Source organism: Nannospalax galili, unplaced genomic scaffold (genome assembly GCF_000622305.1).
Source record: "Nannospalax galili isolate Female #2095 unplaced genomic scaffold, S.galili_v1.0 scaffold707, whole genome shotgun sequence".
In the NCBI taxonomy this organism is placed as follows: Eukaryota; Metazoa; Chordata; class Mammalia; order Rodentia; family Spalacidae; genus Nannospalax; species Nannospalax galili.
In genome coordinates this window covers 251,534-272,854 of record NW_008356263.1, presented here as the reverse complement: position 1 = coordinate 272,854, position 21,321 = coordinate 251,534, and the positions used below count along the sequence as shown (strand labels likewise).

The following is a 21,321-nucleotide window of genomic DNA, read 5'->3' as shown; positions in this document are numbered from 1 at the left end:
GCACTTGGGAGGCAGAGGCAGGAAGATCTCTGAGTTCCAGGACAGCTGGGGCTACAGGGAGACCCTGTCTCAAAAAGACCAAAATAAATACATAAATAAATAAATAAAAATATTTTTTTTAAAAAGCTGGTATAAGAAAAAAAATCATTGTTTTTCTTTGGGGGGCATGGGAGATTGAACCCAAAGCTTTGAGCAGTCTGTGCAAGTCCTCACCACTGAGCCACACCCCCAATTCCAAAATAACTTTTTTTAGCACGGCAGAGGTCTTCTTTTATGATATATAGTACAGTTTATGGAAGTGATAACCAAAAGAAATCAGCACAGTGGTGAATCTCAAATTTTTTTTTTTTGTCTTTTTGAGACAGGGTCTCTCCCTGTAGTCTCAAATGCTCCCCCCACACCCCCCCCCCCCGCCGCCCCACCAGCCTCCTGAGTGCTGGGATTAAAGGTGTGCACCACTATGCCTGGCTGAAATTTTTAAATAAAACACATAATTAACTGATTTTTTTTTTCTTCTTTGACTTTGTACTTACATACCTCACCAGCCTGAGATTCAGAAAGTTCCAGCAAGAAAGGAATTTCTGTGTCAAAATTAGCAAAAAAGCTTGTCCACTGATGTTCAAAGGCCACCAAATCCTATGAAGAAAATGAAAGACTGCTATATAAAAGAGGTACATTAGAAAATGAGAACTGTAAACTTGCAAATGATCAGAAAATTATTATAGCTATTATATATGCTGATTACATGTTATTTCACAGATGCATCTTAAAAACACAAGTGTCCCCTACAGCAAGCCACAGTTCCACATTCCTCTGGTGAGGACAGACTGAACAATGGAAGACTGCCCAATATTGGGAGCAGTTTCAGCCTTTGAATGGCTACATTCCCCACACCCCTCACTCTAGAAGTCCCAGGTTGTACATGGCAATGGCTCTGCCTCTGTGTTGGGCTTATGCTGGAGACCAGGGTAAGCGGATGTTTCTGCTACTTGCAGATTCTGGTCTTGGACTGATTCTCTAGAATAGACTTCCTACCTCCCTGAGGGGTGGCGGTGGTCTTCACTCCACATATGGTCCTGGGCATCCAGACCTTGATGTTGGACCTCTTCCATTCCCAGACACCAAGAGCTTTCCCATTATTTTTCTATCACTCTTCTAAAACCCCAGTAGAGGTAAAAATCATAGGTGAGCTGGGTATGGTGGCACACACTGCAAGTGGACATGAGTAATTTTCTGGGTTGATATAAAAATTTTTTTTTTTCTTTAAAAAAAAACAGACAGGGGCAATCAAGGTATACAGCCAAGAGACATGAGAACATGAAACCACATGAAGACTTGTACATGAACAATCACAGCAGTGTGATTCATCATAGTCCAAGTGGAAACAACCCACGGGCCATTGTCAGTCATAGAGGGAATAAAGAAAATACAGTATAGCCACATAATGGAATATTATTTGGCTATGAAAAAGAATGAAGTGCTGGCACATGCTACAACATGTATGAACCCTGAGCAGGGGGTGTAAGAAAGCGGTTCTCAGTGGCCAGGTGCTATGAGAGTCTATTTCTACGAAATGTCTAGAACAGGCAAGGTGTGAGATGGAAGGTAGATTCCCTCTGCCTGGGGAGAGGGGGACAGAGGAAAAGGAGAGTAATGATCACTAACCGGGAGGTGTACACAGCTGCGAACATTTGGAAAACCACTGAATCATGCATTTTACATGGGCAAATTATGTGGTATGTGAATTTTTCAATAGAGCTGCTATAAAGTCCCAAAGAAAGAAATTAGAGAATTCCCCTTTTCTGGCAGGCAGAGCTCAGCGACGTGGGTTTTGCAATCGCGGGATTGGCTTTGGTTTACCAGTGGAGTTCTTATTTTTCAGCAGCTTTGAGCTCATTATTCAAGGCAGCTTTTCTCCAGATTTGTGTCGTCCTGAGAAGCCCAGCATTGCTGGCGGGCCGCTGCCTGTGTAATAATTCAACTGTAAACCTAAAAATTTACAGCCAATTTTGAAAGAGATGCATCCTACCTCAGGAAACCGTTATTCAATTGTGTTGTAATGATATGCTTCTTCTAAGTATGTTGTTATTAAATAAATCATTTTTAAAAATTAAAAAAAAAAAAAAAGCCAGTTTCACCATGTAGCCCTGACTAGCTAGGAACTCACAGGAATTGCCTGACTCTGCCTCTCCAGTGCTGTGGTTAAAGGCACATGCCACCATACTTGGCCTTCACTAGACTTCATTATTCACGTGATGCAATCTGCCTCCCTCCCTCCTTCTCTTCCTCCTGACGTGCAGGAAATGGCAAAACTGACTCCATTTTGTTCTGGCTGGCTTTTGCTTTATCCTGTGTTTCTTCTGCCCCAAACCCCCTGCATCCCATGCTTGCTAACTGCAATCATTCAGCTAGAACTCTCATATAGGCAGTTTCTGGGAGTACATTGTTTCTATAGTACTGGGAAACTTGCAACTAGCCAGGTGGCACATTCCTCCCAGCATCCCATGGAACCCATTGTTTCTGTAATTCTGAGAAGTTTGTTTCTCCTAACTAAAACTTAGAAACTTTTTGTTAACTGAAAACTTCTTTTTTAATTGACCTGCCCCTGGTCTGGTGTAACTATGGTGATCTGATTTAACTATGGTTGTTGTGTTTGCCCCTGGCAGGATGTAACTGTGATTTAAAATTTTATAAACTTTGGCCTGCTTCTCCTCAGGGTCCAGAATTCTTTTGAGTGTTAGCACCCTCTTGACTACAGGCTATTAAAGGACTCTTTTTTTTTTGGTCTTCCCTGTAGCCCCAGCTATCCTGGACTCACTATGGAGACAAGGCTGGCCTCGAACTCACAGAGATCCTCCTGCCTCTGCCTCCCAAGTGCTGGGATTAAAGGCGTGCACCACCACGCCCCACTAAAGGACTCTTAATTTGACCACCACTATGTGTTGTTCAGCTATATTATAGTGCCTCTCAACTGTATTATAGTGCACATTTGTGTGTATATTCATACACGTATATGATATACATATATAAAATTATTTTTAATAATCACATAGATGATGTGTTTTTCTTTTTTCTTAATTAAAAGAAATTTATGTGTATGAATGTATTGCCTGCATACGTATATGTTCACCTGTGTTGTGCAATGCCCACAAGGTCACAAGAAGGTGTCAAATCTCTTAGAGAGAGAGAGAGAGAGAGAGTCATATACTATTTATAGATGTGGGGATTTGAGGGGTTTATTTGTTTTTAGGATAGCATCTCACTACGTAGTCCAGGCTGACCTCAAACTCATTATCCTCCTGCTTCAGGCTCCTGAGTGCTGGGATTACAGGTAGCCACTATTGCTCATTAGATGTTTTGGTTGATGATAGACGATGTATATGACAGTATACAGTATGTGTATAGAGCCTAATGGCTCTATCATCTAGGTTTATGTAATCATACTCTATAATGCTTATACAATGACAAAATTACCTAACAACACATTTCTCCCAGTATCTACATCCGGTATTTTGTATGTGTACACATACACATGGAGGGAAGGGAGAGAGAAAACTTCTTAGCTCTGTCTACTAGAGAGATCTAAAAATATGGTCACACCAGTATCAATGAACATTTATTCCTAGAACCCAGATTGTGGTGCTAAAACGGCTATCGTGTTAAAAAGATATGTGAACCACAGGGCTGGAGAGATGGCTCAGCAGTTAAGAGCACTGGCTGCTTTTGCAGAGGACCTGGGTTCGATTCCCAGCACCCATAAGTCGGCTAACAACCATCCGTAACTCCAGCTCCAGGGGATCGGATACCCTCTTTGGCTTCTGTAGCCATTGTCTGATACAGGTAAACTTATAGACATATAGGCAATATACTCATACATATAAAAAAATGAAGTATTTGACAAAAAGATATGTGAACCACTACCCAAAATAAAACAACTTGAGTGCCACTAAAGACAGCATCTGTAACAGATATAAACATACCAAATGTTTAAATCTATGAATTCAAAATTATATATACTTATACATAGTGAGTTCCAGGACAGCGGGGGCTACAGGGAGACCATACTTCAAAAAGACTATATATACTTAAAATATATAATTGGTTATTTCTGGAAAATGATTAGAAACCCAACTTTATTTTAAAAACAGAAAGTATGGTAATACACCCCTTTATCCTAGCATTTGGGAGGCAGACGCATGTGGATCTTTGTCAGATCAAAGCCAGCCTGTTCTACACAGTGAGTTCCAGACCAGCTGGGGCTACAGAGAGACCCTGTCTCAAAAAAAAAAGGCATTTATCCTGTTTCTCTTATATAAATTTTACCACTACAAAACTAAACATCAAATTGAATGTTTTTTTTATAAATGTACTACAAATGAGCTACTGAGATGGCTCAGTGTGTAAAAGTGCTTGCTATGCAAACCTGATAACCTGGATTTGATCTCCAAATCCTATATTGGAAGGAAAGAACTGATTTCTGAAAGTTGTCCTGAGACAGACAGACAGACAGACAGACACACACACACACACACAAACTCATATATATCTATATGATAGCAGTATTTTTAATCTTAAAAAAAGAAAAGCAGCTGGGCGTGGTGGCACATGTCTTTAATCACAGCACTAGGCAGAGGCAGGCGGATCTCTATGAGTTCAAGGCCAGCCTGGTCTACACAGTGAGTTCCAGGACAGCTGAGGCTACAGGGAGAGCCTGTCTCATCTCAAAAAGACCAAAAACAAAACAAACAAACAAGCAATACAAACAGAGAAAGCACTACAGAACTGGAATATCACTATTGTGCAATGGAGAATTAAAGATTTAAGGAACGCATGGCAATGGCTACCCACAAAACAAAAAGAACAGTAAACATTATTTCTGATAAAACTTGATACAGGAAAAAAAAAACAAAACCCTGATACAGAAGGAAAAAAGGTTGAAACTATACCACAGAAATAAAATCAACAAAAATCCCAACTGAGGGCAACTAGAAGACAGGCAATCTGGTGTTTCTTCAATAGACAGCAAGGAGGCAGGGGGAACAAAGAGCTTATATATTTGAAAGAAAATTTGCTTCCCTACCCCAAACACAGGTGCTACAGGCAGGCAACTCTAAACTCTGCATTTGTGGAGGCACATCTGATTACAAATAAAACTGAAAGTATAGCGATGAGTACCACAGAGTCCATATGCTTACTCTTGGGCAGGGAAGAAGCAGGTGATGGCCTTGGCAGACAACCACTGAGAATGATTCTGGAGGGGCTAGCAAGATTCTCTTGTTTTATTTTTTAGTCTTTTTGAGACAGGGTCTCCCTGTAGCCCCAGCTGGCCTGGAACTCACTATGTAGACCAGGCTGGCCTTGAGCTCACAGAGATCCACCTGTCTCTGCCTCCCAAGTGCTGGGATTAAAGGCATGCGCCACCATGCCTGGCGATTCTATTGTTCCATAATAGTTTTATTAGATTGTATGCTAGTTTTATTGTTTTATTATTATTTTTATTTTGTGTATGCGTGTATTGCCTGCATGTAGGTAAGTGCACCCGTGTCGTGCAATGCCTTTGGAGGACAGAAAAGGCTGTCGGATCCCCTGGGACTGGAGTTACGGACAGTTGTTAGCTGCCATGTGGGTGCTGGGATTTGAACCCGGGTCTTCTGCAAGAACAACTAGTGTTCTTAACCACTGAGCCATCTCTCTAGCCCCTAGTTTTATTGTTTACTCTGTGTACATCATTTTATTTTTTAAATTTATTTTTATTTTATGTGTATGAGTGTTATGCTTGCACATGTGCCTAAGGCTACCCACACAATCATTATGTCGCTTAGTCTTGGTAACTTGGTTCTGTATAATCCTTTTGGCTACATCAGAAAGCTGTATTTTATGACAATGCAAAAGAAATCAACATGTTTATTAATATTGAATGGGTTATTTTATCAATTGTATTTTTTAAAATATTTTATTTTTATGTTTTATGTGTATGAGTATATTGCCTGCATGTATGTGAGAGCACCCACGTCATGCAATGCCACGGAGGTCAGAAGAGAGCTTTGGATTCCCCTGGAACTTGAGTTAAGGATGGTTCATAGCTGCCATGTGGGTGCTGGGACTCGAACCCGGGTCCTCTGCAAGAGCAGTCAGTGCTCTTAAGTGCTAAGCCATCTCTCCAGCCCCTTTATCAATTGTATTTAGAAATAGACTCAGAAGGTACCTTTCATTTTAACTGTTGACCTAGTGAGACCATTCTCTTTTTTTTAAATTTTATTTATGTATTTTAATTTTATGTGTATGCATGTATTGCCTGTATGTAGGTATGTGCACCCGTGTTGTGCAACACCCTTGGAGGACAGAAGAGGCTTTCGGATCCCCTGGGACTGGAGTTACAGACAGTTGTTAGCTGCCATGTGGGTGCTGGGATTCGAATCCAGGTGTTCTGCAAGAATAACCAGTGCTCTTAGCCACTGAGCCATCTCTCCAGCCCCTCTTTCTTCTTTTTTAAAGACAGGATCTCCCTGTAGCCTCAGCTGGCCTGGAACTCACTATGTAAACTAGGCTGGCCTTGAACTCACAGAGATCTGTCTGCCTCTGCCTCCTGAGTGCTGGGATTAAAGGCATACACCACCATGCCTGGCAGGATACCATTCTTGATTTGAGTTTATGACAGGAAGGAGAATTACACAATTAAATGGTAGTCTCTGGCTGTCTTCTAGGTAAGAAACATAGTGCTTTAGGAGTTACAAAGAAAATAGGCACTTTACTAAAAGCAAAAAATCCCTGAAGGAGGTGACGTGGCCGTAGTAATTATGGAGTAAGGTAGTATTATTAAACACTGCTTTCAGCTCCATGCTGAGTGAAATGGAAGATGCCTTAAATTCTAATACTAAATGTAACCAGCACTGTATGTGAAATGTTTTCTAACTATAGTAAGCTCTCTAACATCCTTGTGTACTTCTCTATGCCCATTTTCAGATGAGATTGAGGCACAGAGCAGTAAAGTAACTTGCCTGAGCCTACAACACAAACATGAAGCAAATGTGGCAATATATCTAGAGAAGAGGTACATAGAGCCTATATACTTTCCCCTAGACACATTATTCTCCAAATTTCCCCAGCACAAACCCCACAGTTACAGAAGTGGAGTCTACGAAGGTAGGTGGAACTGGTTAGGTGATAGAAAGTCTTTCTGCTCAGACCCTTCAGAGAGAAATTTCAAGGTTGGATAAGCAGCAAAACTTTGAAAACCAAGGACCAGACCAGTGTGTCTTGGCCCTTAGTGAGCAAGGACTCTGAACTTCAGATAGAACTTGGCTGAGGGCCTAGGCCCTAGCAGAGGCCATTCTTGGGGTGGCTGAAAGTCTATATTCATGGCATCATCCCTGTGGTAGACAAGGGCCAGCTTAAGGACTAGGCAAGGGTACAGGCAGCCTTATTTGAGTGCCTTCTCTCAATGTTCAAGAGGATGATTCTGGAGTGTTCAGATAGGTTCCTTGTCTGTGCCTAGAAGGCTTGTACCTCCTCTTCCTCTATCTAGAATACCACTTATTCATGAGTCTTCTGGGAAATAATCCTGAGTATTCCTAGAAAGAATTACTCCTTTTTATGTTCCCACAAATACTGCAGCTCATATGTAAAACCATCTGAGTAGGAGATCCTAGCAGACAGCCTCAGAGGGTGGGTTTGGACCTCCATCGGTGTAGCGACTTTGATCTCAGCAGACCACTAGAGAGTGCTGAGTTCTGGCCTCCCTCTGACAGAAGGCCTGAGAATGCAGAGGACTGCCTGAGAACCCCCGGATCCTGCCTCCATGTGGTGCTCCTAGTCACGATTCAAGGACTTTCTTTTCCCCTTAGAGATAAGAGTTATGCAATTTGGGAGTCTTTTAGAGAGACCCACTGAAGGGGTACTCCAATTGCCTCACCCTGCATCTCTGTTCAGCATGGAAGAAGCCAGAGCAGTCTGGGTCCCTATTCCCTATTGGCAATTTGGGTAACCCCTTCAGAGGATGGCATGATAAGAATAGGAGGACAGAATTGGCTAGGTAGGGTACTCCAATTGCCTCATCCTGCGTCCCTGTTCAGCATGGAAGAAGCCAGAGCAGTCTGCATCCTGATTCCCTATTGGTACCTCTTCAGAGGATGGTGTGATAAGAATAGGAGGTAGGAATTGGCTAAGCAGTTAGGGCAAAAAGACCCCAAAGAGAAGTAGCCAGTTTCTTGGCTAAATGTCAAAATGTCCTTGGGCCTCTTAGCAACATACTCCATTCCAAAGGCCAAAAATGGACAGTTGTTAGCCAATATGGTGCTGGAAACCGAACCTGGGGCCTCTGCAAGAACAGTCAGTGCTTTTAACCACTGAGTCATCTCTCCAGGCCCCCTTACTCTGTTATTTTTGATAAAATAAAATATGGGTTTTTGCTTAGGACAGAAGTGAAGTATACAATTAGACATAAAAGGAGTTTTCTCTCCTCCTCCCCCTCCCCTTCCCGTCCCAATTTTGGGGCAGTGATGGGAATCTAACCCAAGGCTTTTTACACATTCTGGGCAAACACTACCAATGAGCTACGGACCAAGCCCCTGAGAGAGGTGTGTGGGTGGGGCGGCTCTGTTTTGAGACAAAGTCTTGCTATATAGCAAGGCATCATCTTTCTTCTTCTGCCTCTGAAGTCCTAAGATATCTCTCCAGCCCCATGCAATAAGTTTTTCTCCCCCTCCCCCAACCCCCTCCTCCTGTCTTTTAGCCTCCTCCACCTGTTAGTTTGCTTTCAATTGCATGATAAAAACATTGACCAAAACCAACTTGGGGAGGAAAGGGTTTATTTGGTTTACAACATAGTCCATCATCAAGGGAAACCAAGGCAGACACTCAGGGTGGGAACATGGAGCAGAGACCATGGACAAGTGTGCTCAACCTCCTTTCTTACATAATATAGAACCACCTGCTCAGGGGTGGCACTGACCACAGTGGGCTGGGCCCTCCCACATCACTCAACAATCAAGAAAATGCTCTACAGAAATGGCCACAGGAGAAAGTTCCTCAGTTGAGGTTCCCTCTTCCCAGGTCTTTCAAGTTGACAACTAAAGCTAACCAGCACAACACCAAAAAAAAAAAAAAAAAAAAATTAGCATAGTGATTGCATAGTGATTACATGACTATCTTTGTTGGTGTAGAGCTAAATTTTAAAACCTTAAATCCTACTTCACAGGATTTTCTTTCAAAGGAATCTTTATTATATTTCAACTCTACAAAAGTCATGCATGCTTTTCAAAAATCAAACAGAAATAAATTTCTCCCCACCCTTTTACTCCTTTCCTTTGATGTCCCTCCATGGAGAATTTAATTTTCTCCATATGAGTCCCACAAAACAATTATTCCCAGAAAGCCTACTTTTCTTGATGCTGTTGGGAACAGGCTGTTTTCTTCACTATATTCCCTAACTGGTTACTGTTATAAAACTAAGTTATTTTAGATATAACTTTTTATCTGGCCATCCATTCCTAATTAAAATTTGAATAAAACAAAAGATTTATTTCCAAAGGAAGACTGCCATATTCATTCTCCTCTCAGGGTTTTCTTCCAAATAACAGCTGATAACACATCATCTATTTCCATTAACCTTAGTTTTCTTCATCCTTCTATTAGGATTTTCCTTCATTATGGACATTCTGGTGCTTCTTAAGTTGGAAGCTAAACCTGAGAGCTTTGCCACATACATTATGCACATAGGTTTCTATCAAGTATGGACAGTCTGGTGTATAATACCGTCAGTACTAAAGGTGAAGCCTTGTCACACTCTACACATCAGATTTTTCCCCAGTGTGGCTTCTCTGATGTTGAATTAAATGAGCATTGACATAGAAGTTTTTTTCCACACTCTTTGCATTGAAAGGGTTTCTCTCCTGTGTGGATTCTCTGGTGCATATAGTCAGAGCACAGTTGAATGCTTTCTCACATTCCATACACTTGAAAGGTTTCTCCCCAGTACATATTTGCTGGTGCCTAGTTAATTTGGCACAATAGTGAAGGCTTTTCCACATTCATTACATTGATAAGGCTTTTCTTCAGTATGATCAAGTAGGGTTCTTTCAGAAGTAAAGCACTTTCCACATTCATTACATTCAAAGGGTTTTTCCCATGTGAGTTCTCTGATGCTGCATTAGTTTTGCATTAATGTTGAAGGACTTTCCACATTCATTACATTTATATGGCTTCTTCCCAGTATGAATTCTCAGATGCCTATGAAGCTGGGTTACACCTAAAAGCTTTCCCACATTCATTACATCGATAGGGCCTCTCACCTGTGAGGATTCTCTGGCCTTGGATTAACTTCCCTTTGGCACTAAATAAGTTTTGCATTTTTATTGAAGACTTTTCCACATTCACTACACTGATTTTCTCCAGAATATATACTCTGATGCTGCCTAAGCTGAGGGCTGTACCTGACACCTTTCCCACATTCATTATACTCATAAGGTTTCCTCTCCAGTGTGAATTCGTTGATGTTGAATTAATTTTACATTAACACTGAAAGCTTTCCCAGTCTTTACATTCATAAGGTTTCTTCCCAGTGCAGATTCTCTGATGTGCAATGTATATAGAACTACAGGTGAAATGATTTCCACATTTCTGGCATTGATATGGCTATCCTCTCATATCTACTTTCAGGGTTAATGCTTTGCCACACTCTGTACACTGATGAGGCTTCTCCACAGCACGGCTTTCTAGCTTCTGATTAGCTTGAGAGTCAATCTAAAGGTTTCCACTAATTCTTCACATTTCAAAGGTCTTTCTTCTGTAGTAATTATTTCATCCTTAATAAGTTTTGTGTCAGAGCTGAAGGTTTTATCTTGTCCTATACATTCAGGATGCTGCTCTCCAGTGGAGATGGTGTGGTACTGGGACAAGTTTCTGATTAAATAGATACTCCTCCACAGAGCTTGTCTCAGGTTTTACTATTCTCAATGGCACTGTTGTTTTCCTTTTTCACATCTGCTGCTGAGTGAATTTCCTGTTGATAACTCTAGCATATAGGTTTCTGAAAAGTCTGTTTCCTGGGAAAAGTCTTTCTGAAGTTCAAATGATATACTCTCTTTTTCTTCACACATTTCTTTTGTCAAAATATTGCCAGTCTGAGTATCAATACCTACAGTCCAGAGGCCCTGGGGGCCTGTTTCAGCTCCAGTGGCCAGTTGAGATATGTTTTCTAGATCACCTCTTCCCTCTAGTTGTAAGATCACAGCAGGTTTGAAAAGTGGAAAGTCCAAGGAGGCCACATTCCTATAATTCTCAAGCATTATACCCCTCTTCAAGGTCCTCCATGCAGGGGACAAACAGTCCCATTCCATCTGTCTGGGTGAAGTACATGGCCAAAAGTCACCAACTACTGAAATAACAGGTTCCTGCTGCACTAGGGCCAATTCCATGGCTCAGGCCCTGGGGCCAAAATGTCAGGATCACGGCAATTATCACCTGGCCTCTCTCTCTCTCTCTCTCAGAGAAGGGTTGGAGTTGAACACCAGAGCACCTGGAGCCATTTAGTCCACCCTCCTGCTGCTTGCCACAGCTACTGATCAGGCCAGCTGCATATTGCTAAGGGCAGTGCATGGCTGTCACTCACATCTGGCCACCCAGTCCAAAGCAGGTGTGCAGGAAGTGACAGCAGACCCCAAGCTGCCGCCATGGGAGGCACAGGAGACCCAATTCCACCCTGAAGGGAGAACCATGGTCAGGGCACTGCCCATGGCCCATCACAGAATTTTAAAGATTTAATTATTTTTAATTATGAGTTGTGGGGGATGTGTATATGAGTACAGATGAGCTTGAAAGTTTTCAAATTCTTGAATTATTTTTGTTGGGTTTTGACACCAAAGCAAATTTCTTTGTAAGGTGTGTTTTTGTTTGATTTTTGTTTTTCAGTGCAAGGAACTGAATCCAGGACTTTGTGCATGATAGGCAAAAACTCTGAGTTATAGCCAAAGTCCTATCATAGCTAATTTTATTTAAAGTTTGCAAGCTTTTCTTTTACCCTACTCTTTCATTTAAATTTATTACTAAATTCAAATACTTTAAAGATAGAATTGGCCTTTCCTTTTCACTAGATCTGGAACTGTATTGAAAGGTTTTAGTATGACTGAATTGTGAAGTGTGACCCTGTGTCATTAAAAACAAAAAAAAAAAACTGGGTGTGGTAACAAAAGGCTTTAATCTCAGCACTCAGGAGGCAAAGGCAGGCAGATCTTTTTTAGTTCCAGACCATCCAGGACTACATACTGTGTCTCAAAAAACAAACAAAAATGAATTTACCTAGAAAACCATGTGTTCCTAGTGCTTTCTATACATTTTTGCAATTGTTTATTTTAGATCGCCAATATGTCTGCTGTTTATTTTGACTGGGAAAAATGTTTTCAGAGAAAATTATTCCCTTTAGCAAAACATGTTTACAATGAAACTAGGCAATGATTTTTTTTTTTTTTTTTTTTTTTTTTTGGGGGGGTTTCACTGTAGCCCCAGCTGGCATGAAACTCTTATTGAAGATCAGGCAGTCACTTTCTGCCTCTATCAGCCCCAAGAAGTAATGACTCTCAATTCTCTAAGTATCACCATGGCTCAGCCGTGCGAGTTTGTGGGGCACAGTGTGATGTTTCGATATGTATAGCCACCATTTAATGATCAACTTGGGGTAATGTTTTTTTTTTTTTTTTTTTTGTCTTTTTGAGAGGGTTTCACTGTAGCACCAGCTGGCCTGAAACTCATTATGTAGATCAGGCTGGCTTTAAACTCACAGAGATCTGCCTGCTGCCTGCCTCTGCCTCCTAAGGGCTGGGATTAAAGGGATGCATCACCATGCTAGGCCTGACAATAAGTTTTTAAAATTTTTAAAATTTCATTTATTATTTTTATGTGTGTGTATTGCCTGCATGTAGGTAAGTGCACCTGTTTCATGCAATGCCTGTGGAGGACAGAAGAAGCTGTTAGATTCCCTGGAACTGGAGTTACGTATAGTTGTTAGCTGCCATCTGGGTACTAGGATTCAAACCCGGGTCTTCTGCAAGAACAGCCAGTGTTCTTAACCGCTGAGCAATCTCTCCAGCCACAACAATGACTTTCTTAAGATCATTAATTTCTTTTGTTGTTTTCTTTGTGTTTGTTTTTTGAGGTAGGGTCTTGCCTGGCCTCAAATTGTGTTTGTTTGTTTGTTTGTTTGAAAGATTACTCGCTATGTAGACCAGGCTGGCCTCGAACTCACAGAGATCCGTCTGTCTCTGCCTCCCACGTGCTGGGATTAAAGGCGCGTGCTGCCACGCCTGGCCAAAGATTTATTTTAATTTTGTTTTATCCATATGAGTATGCATATGTCCACCATAGCAGAGGCCAGAAGAGGGTGTCAAATCCTCTGGAACTGGAGTTACAGATGGTGGTGAGGCGCCATGCAGATGCTGAGAATTGAACCTGGATCTTTTGCAAGAGCAGCAAGTGCTCTTGAACTGCTGAGCCATCTCTCTAGCCTTGGCCTCAGCCTCCTATATGCCAGCATTACAAGTATGTACTATCATGCCCAGCTGTTAATGTCCTTTGTATCAATCAATCATTTCCCTTATTCTGTTTTTTTTTTGCTTTGTTTTGAGGGGACAGGGTCTCACTATATAGTCCTAGCTAATCCAGAGCTTACTATGTAGACCAGGCTGGACTTATACTTCTAAGATCTTCCAGCCTCTGCCTCCCAAGTTTTGGGACTACAGGTGTGTGCTACCACACCCAGCTCCATTTTCCTTATTTTGAAATGTGTACTTTCTTTTTCCCTATGAAGTTAGTTTATTAGGTTTTTGCTGCAATAATACTATATAATAATTCCACACATCAATGTCTTAAGACAAAACTCATTATTCTTCATAAATGTGTAGTCTGGTTGTGGCTCACTGAGTATTGTTTCAATTTGTTCTTCAATCTCTTGTTCTAGATGAAGGTTAAAGTAGCAGCTAACTCTCAGCACCCACATGGCAGCTAACAACTATCAGTAACTCCAGTTCCAGGGGAATTCAACACCCTCTTCTGACCTCTGTAGGCATTGCATGACATGGGTGCACTTGTATTCATGCAGGCAATACACTCATACACACAAAGTAATAATAATAAAAAAGTAGCAGCTAACTAGGGCAAGTTCTCATGGCAGAAATGTTAAGAGGACAAAATAAACCACACAAGAACAGTGAAAGCTGGTCAAACATGTCACATTACGTCAGCTCACAGTCCACTGGCCCAACACAAGGACGTATGAGCAAAGCCTAAAATAATGCATAGGAAAGAATATTCCACACACTGGTGACTATAGGAAAAGCACGAGGGGGAAGGAAAAGATTTGTATGAATGTTTTGCCCCCATGTACGTATGTACACTGTGTGTGCGTCTGACTAGAAGAGGGTGTCAGATCCCTTGGAAATGTAGTTACAGATGGCTGTAAGCAGTCACATAGGTGTTGGGAACTGAACCCAAGTCCTCTGCAAGAGCAGCCAGTGCTCTTAATCTCTGAGCTATCTCTCAGATCCTTATTTAGTGTGTGTGTGCATGCACACACATGTGTCACAGCATGTGTGGGAGTTCAAAAGACAACTTTGACAGTTCTCTCCTTCCATCTTTTGTGTAACAAGTGCCTTTACCAGGTGAATCCTCTTGCCAGCCCCTCTACTTTCCTTTTAATTAGTTCTTTATTTTTATTCCCCTATTTCATTTAATTTATTTTTCATTTGAAAATTTCTTCCAAGTAATGCTTTAACTGTATTCCATGTGTTAATGCATAGTATTTTTATGACTTTGCTTTCTAGATACAATTTCATTTTTATTTTCACTTTATATAAAAAAATGAAAGCTTAAAATTTAATAAGTTGTTTTAAAATTATTACTTCTTAATTCCAGAGTTTACTTGATAAATGTGCTGGATAGTGTTAGTTGTCAACTTGACAGACCCTGGGCAGGATGGCCTGTGTTGTATAAGAAAGCAGGCTGAAAGGCCAGGCGTGATGACGTAGCCTTTAATCCCAGCACTTGGGAGGCAGAGACAGGTGAATCTCTGAGTTCAAGGCCAGCCTGGTCTACATAGAGAGTTCCAGGCCAGCTGGGGCTACAGGGAGACCCTGTCTCAAAAAAGATTTAAAAAAAAAAAGAAAGCAGGCTGAGAACAGGGCCAGGGAGCAAGCCAGTAAGCAGCATTCCTCCATGATCTGTGCTCCAAGTTCCAAGTCCCTGCCTTGGTTTCCCTTGATGATGGACTGTGCTGTAAGCCAAATAAACCCTTTCCTCCCCAAGTTGGTTTTGGTCAGTGTTTTTATCACAGCAACAGAAAAGTAGCTAAGGTAAAAGCCTAGTGCTCAATTTCCTTAGTATCTATTAATTCCTAATTGTGTCCTGTTGGGGAACCCTGCTGTTAAGGTCAGCTCCTTTCTCAGCAGGGGCTTCCTGCCTGACCTGCCTGGAAAGTGCCGCCAAGCATAGATGCTTGGCCTCATTTGAAACATGACCTTTGGCATAGTTACCTGCAATAAAACTACTCCCAAGTTTTTTCTATATGATAATTAGGCATTTCCCCATAGTTGGATGATAGGATCCCCTGCCACATGTAAATAAAGCATACTATGAGCACCTATCAGCTGAAGCATTGGCTACTGCCTCCACACTATATTTTCCCTAATCCCCATGGATAAACGGAGCTGTTTCACTGAGTCTGGAGCTGTTTGTATCACTAAACCTGCCTCCCCGGAAGGGCTTTCTTCCGTCAGTGCTCACTGGCCGTCCCTGACCCCGTTCATCACTTCTGCTCCCTTTGTCCTCAAGGACCGGTGGCCAATGACCCACGAGGAGAGGGAGAGACCCCACAGCTGGCGCCCAAACGTGAGGCTCCTGAAATTAGTTATGTTAACATTTGGTCCTCCTCCCACTTTCCAGACATATAGCTTCTAACACAACTGGAATCTCCAAAATGAGTATCTTTTATATGCTAATGATAGGATAGGTGACTGGAGACTTAGTTTCCAAATGGTAAACAGTCAACCAAAAACTCAAAGGATGATTAGGGGTTGAGACAGCCTGTTTTGTAGTAACTTCCTCCATGAGCAGATTCACTATGTTCCTCCCTCCCCAAGCTTATATAGTTAGTAAGAACTGCTGAGATACTCTTAGACCAACTGGTCTGCAGATCAGGTGAGCTGCCTGGAAGAGGCTCAGACCAAATGACCTTCATGGAAACACATTTTTCAAACTAGTTGGTTGCTTGCAAAGGTGTGTGGTGTGCTCTAGGTTGAATCATCACTCATGCTTGGGTGGGCTACTGGTGATGCAGCTGTCTTTGAGTTATTTCTGAGATGGGGTGAGTAGATGTTTGTGCACATCTCCCTAGGAATAGTGTCACAACACACCCCTACTTCCCAATCTTGGGGAGAGAAAGAAAGGCTAAAGGCTAGACTGATGATCACCCAAAGCCAGAGATAATCAACTACACCTATTTAATGAAACTTCCATTAAAACCTGAATGTGTGGGGGCTAGAGCTGGCACAGGGGTTAAGAGCACTGGCTGCTCTTGCAGAGGATCTGGATTCAATTCCCAGCACCCACATGGTGACTAACAACCATCTGTAACTCCAGTTCCAGGGGATCCGACGCATTCTTCTGACCCCCTTGGGCACTGCATGACACTGGTGTACTTACATGCATGCAGGCAATATATTCATACATAAAAAATAAAAATAATAAAATTAAAAAAAAACCCAAAAAACCTTGAACACCTGAAGGTTCCCGGAGAGAGCATGGAAGCTCTGTGTGATTCCTCCAATGACTATTCATTTATATCCTCTACAGTACCCATTAGATAAGTCAGTAAATTTAAGAAAGCACTCCCAGCTGGGTGTGGTGGCCTACACCTTTAATCCCAGCACTGGGAGGCAGAGGCAGGTGGATCTCTCTGAGCTCAAGGCCAGCCTGGTCTACATAATAAGTTAGTAAGTTCCAGGACAGCTGGGGCTACAGGGAGACCCTGTCTCAAAAAGACCCCCCAAAAAAGAAAGCACTTGCTAAATTCTGAGAGCCATTCTGGCAAATTAATTGAACAAAAGGAAAGTTTTGTGGGAATCCTCAATTTATGACTGGGTCAGAAGTATAAGTTATAACCTAAATACTTGTGACTAGCATCTAAAGTGGGGCATGGTACAGTCTTGTGATACTGAGTTTTGTTTTTTTTGGAGACAGGGTCTCCCTGTAGCCCTAGCTGGCCTGGCACTCACTATCATAGACCAGGCTGGTCAGATCTCTTAGACATCCACCTGCCTCTGCCTCCAGAGTGCTGGGACTAATGCCTGGCTGATACTGAGCTCTTAACAGTGACAGCCTATGCTGTCTCCAGGTGTAAAGTGTCAGAATTTAGTTGAATTACAGAACACCCACCTGCTGCTGGAGAACTTCCTGGTGTATATCACACATCTGGTATAAGAGATATTGTGTAGAATGCTGAGAGGATAAACCCTTTGGTTTGATTTCTTCTTTTTTCCCTCATCTTTCCATCCAATTTTATCATTTACTCTTAAATACATTTATATCTTTATTATTTCATTTTATGGGGTTTTAAATGGTATTTATAATTCTGTGTCCCAAGTATTAAAGAAGACAATTTCCCATACTACGTCTTCTCTTTCTATTAACTTTTGCCAGCTATGCAATTTGTAGAAGCCAAGTTAATACATTTATGTTTTACCACACCAACACGGTTCTCATAAATGCTTTTGTTTTAGTTGTTGAGATCAAGCTGTTCTCTGGCCTACATTACTCCATATTATAGAAAACAGTGACTATCAGGCAATTCTGTTTTACAAGTAGCATTTGGTTCCATTTTGAGTGCAAATGCAGGGGCAGGTCAACTCTGCACCTCGTTGTACATATGGACACCACAACCTGTCCAGCACTACCCATGAGCACAGACTAATAACTTATTCCTAAAGGTAAAAAGTACAATAGTGACATGAAAGTTATGGAGTAACCAACTACTTTCTGATTGAATCTGAGGCCTGCTCTACAGGAGGAAATTCATGACTGGTACTGTAAACCTGGTTGAAAGCCCATGGCTTCAGAGATCACAGGTTCTGGGAGTGGAGGGGGGAGGTACCTAATACTGTTTTGCTAAATGGACATTATCAAACTGCTTTCTAAATATTTATGTTTACATATGTTACAATATGAGTGGCAACACAGATTTGTGCTGCCTTCAACCTTGGTCAATGAAGCTTCTTTCTGCAGTGGGTAGCAGTTAATGCAGAGACTCATAACTAGTCAAAGTACTGAGAATAAGTGACTGTTGAGTGTTCAGTCCTAAATAGGACATCTAAATCAACACCCCTGCACCAAGATTCAGAGAACAACATGAAAGAGACAGTAGAAAGAGTATAAGAGCTGAAAGGAATGAATGCTGTGAAAAGCTGTCTTCTAGACAGGACATGTCATTGCACTTATGAACTCACTGCAGCTGTGGTTAACTGTATAAGATCAAGCTAGCAAGATCAACATTCCAGCAGACAGAACCAACTGGACTTGGTTACAAAAAAAGAGAGGACATGAAGGTGGAAAGGGAACATGTTGGAGGTGTCTACAGAAGTTTGGGATAGGCAGGATCAAGATATATTGAATATATGTATAAAACTGTCAAACTTTTTTTTTTTTTTTTAAGTAAAATGGTTACTGGAGCTGGAGAGATAGGACTCTTGGATGCTCTTGCAGAGGGCCTGGTTCATTTCCCAGTATCTAGATGGTGGCTAACAACCATCCTTAACTCCAGTTCCAGGAGATCATTCAGCACCCTCTTCTAATCTCTGCAGGTACTGCATACACATGGTATACTTACATATATGCAGACAAAACACTCATACACGTTAAATAAATAAATAGGTAAAAAGGTACTATCACATAAACTTACCTAAGCAGATTGGGGCTATCTGAGCATATGGACATATTAAAACCATATCAGAGAGTCAGCGAGATGGCTCATGAGGTAAAGGCACTTTCCATCAATCCTGACCACCTGAGTTCAATCCCATAGTTAGGCCCACATGGTGCGAAGGAGAGAACCTACACCTACAAGTTGTCCTCTGACTACGTGAGTACCACGGCATGTATATGCCCATATACACACACAGTCAATAAATGTAATAAAAATTTTAATATGAGAAAAAAACAGTCCAAGGACTTACTGAACACAAAGAAATCAAAGAAGTGTGCAGTACCCTAACCTAAACCCCATAAAGAGGAAGGTACCTAACACTGTGATGGCAATAGCCCCCACTGACCTGTCTTACCTGACCACCCAGTGTAGGCATCAAGGGACTTCCTAGTCCCTGAGCTCAGCTCAGCTCAGTTCCCACTGCTGACACAACCTACTTGAATTACCACCCATCTGTTCATGTCAGACCTGGTGTTATACCTCGTCTCAGTTTAACTTAAGCCTGAGGCCTATTTCACTCTGCTACCCTGAAGTCTGGCTCTGTACCTCCAGCAGCTTCCCAACTGGTTTAGTTAGTATCTAATCAGTGCGGTGGCCTTCACATCTGTATCAGCTCTTTGCCTCTGCCTGCAGAAGAACTTCTTTGAACCCTTTGAATCTTGCTATGACGTCTTCAACCCTTTTGTGGCCATAACATACCTACATACATGCAGATAGAATTGTGAGATGTACAATGTGTGATTTGAGAGTTAATATTAGTAATTAAGACTGGAATAACAGGGCAATTCTCCTTTGAGAAACCTATATCTACATTCTCCAGTATGTATGTCTTACTTTCTTCCCAATTGCTCTTCTTTCTCTTAACATTAATGCTTAAATCTACATTAAAATGTCTTAACAAACTTCAATTCCGCTTCATTACAAAAAAAAAAAAAAAAAAAAAGCTGGCTGTGGTGGCACATGCCTTTAATCCCAGCCGAAGCAGGCAGATATCTGTGAAATTGACACCAGCCTAGTCTACATAGCAAGTTTCAGGCCAGCTGTGGCAATAGGGAGACCCTGCCTCAAAAAACAAACAAAAGATTGGGCTAGGCGTGGTGGCGCACACCTTTAATCCCAGCACTCGGGAGGCAGAGGCAGGCGGATCTCTGTGAGTTCGAGGCCAGTCTGGTCTACATAGCGAATCCAGGCCAGCTAGGGCTACAGGGAGACCCTGTCTCAAAAAGACCAAAAACAAGATTGGAGATCTCCTGCATAACACTGCCTTTCCCACACTCTCAGGCCTAGCTTGGTCTGTGCAGCCTATGCACCAGCCCAGCCTGCTGAGCGTAGCTCTTACCCCCTCATCAAAGAAGTTTCATTTTAGAGCAGACAGGCTACTGCCAGAGATTCATAACTGCTCAAAATTCAGAGAACAAGGTGCCCAGCCAATTAATATATCTACAACACAGCCCCTACACCTAGGGTTCAGGGAACATTGTGGAAGAGAAGGGTTCAGAAAGGTTTTAAGAGCCAGAAGACTAGGACACCTGCTGCGAGATAGTTTATTCTAGACATGACAGGAAAGCTGCACCCATGAAATCTCAACAAAAAGTTTGCATATATGTATACATGCAACAACAATAATTACAGAAGAGGTCTTGACTTTAAGAGGGAGTGGGGGTAACACAGGAGTTGGAGGGGATAAGGGAGGGGTGGAAATGATGTAAATACAGTGCTCATGCATGAAGTTCTCGAAAAAATTAAATTAGGGCTGGAGGGATAGCGTGGCCATTAAAGGCTAAGGCTAACAACCAAAAAAATAAATTTTAAAAAATTATAAATTAAAAATTAGAATTAGAGAACTTGAGACTGGAGAGATGGATAAATGGTTAAGAGCACTGGCTGTTCTTCCAGAGGACCCAGGTTCAGTTCCTAGTACTCACATGATGGTTAATACTTGTCTATAACTGCAGTTCCAGGAGATTGACACTCTCTTCTGACCTCTGCTGGCATTGCACACATGTGGTACATTAGCATATATGCATGTAAAACACTTATACACATAAAAATTTTTTAAAAAGACATTTGCCATCAACCAGCTATCAAGGAAACTGGGGCTATTTGGCAAATTGCAACCAATGTGGCTTATGATTTATTGTTATTCTATGAACTATGACATTGTGGAAAGACACAAATGAGTCTTACATTTCTGGCGTAGCACCTCACAACACTAGTACACAATCAACTATGTTGTCATCCTTTGGGTATTATCTACACAGCCATATCTTTGTTGGCTGAAATTTGTCTTCTATTATGTTTTTCAGGCTCTCCTGAGAAACATACATCTTAGCACTTGTATATTCATAATGTCTATTGCT

General features: G+C 41.6%; 1 protein-coding gene across 3 annotated transcripts in view; it reads right to left on the bottom strand.

The window, feature by feature from the left end:
• The window catches only part of CUNH20orf194 (chromosome unknown C20orf194 homolog), a 257,297-nt gene that overhangs the window by 194,628 nt on the left and 41,348 nt on the right, over nucleotides 1-21,321 (bottom strand). For all 3 annotated transcript variants that reach the window (XM_029556875.1, XM_029556874.1, XM_008854459.3), the window contains exon 8: nucleotides 538-636. In XM_029556875.1, coding sequence (XP_029412735.1) covers nucleotides 538-636 — 99 coding nt within the window. The remainder of the gene's footprint in view (nucleotides 1-537; nucleotides 637-21,321) is intronic.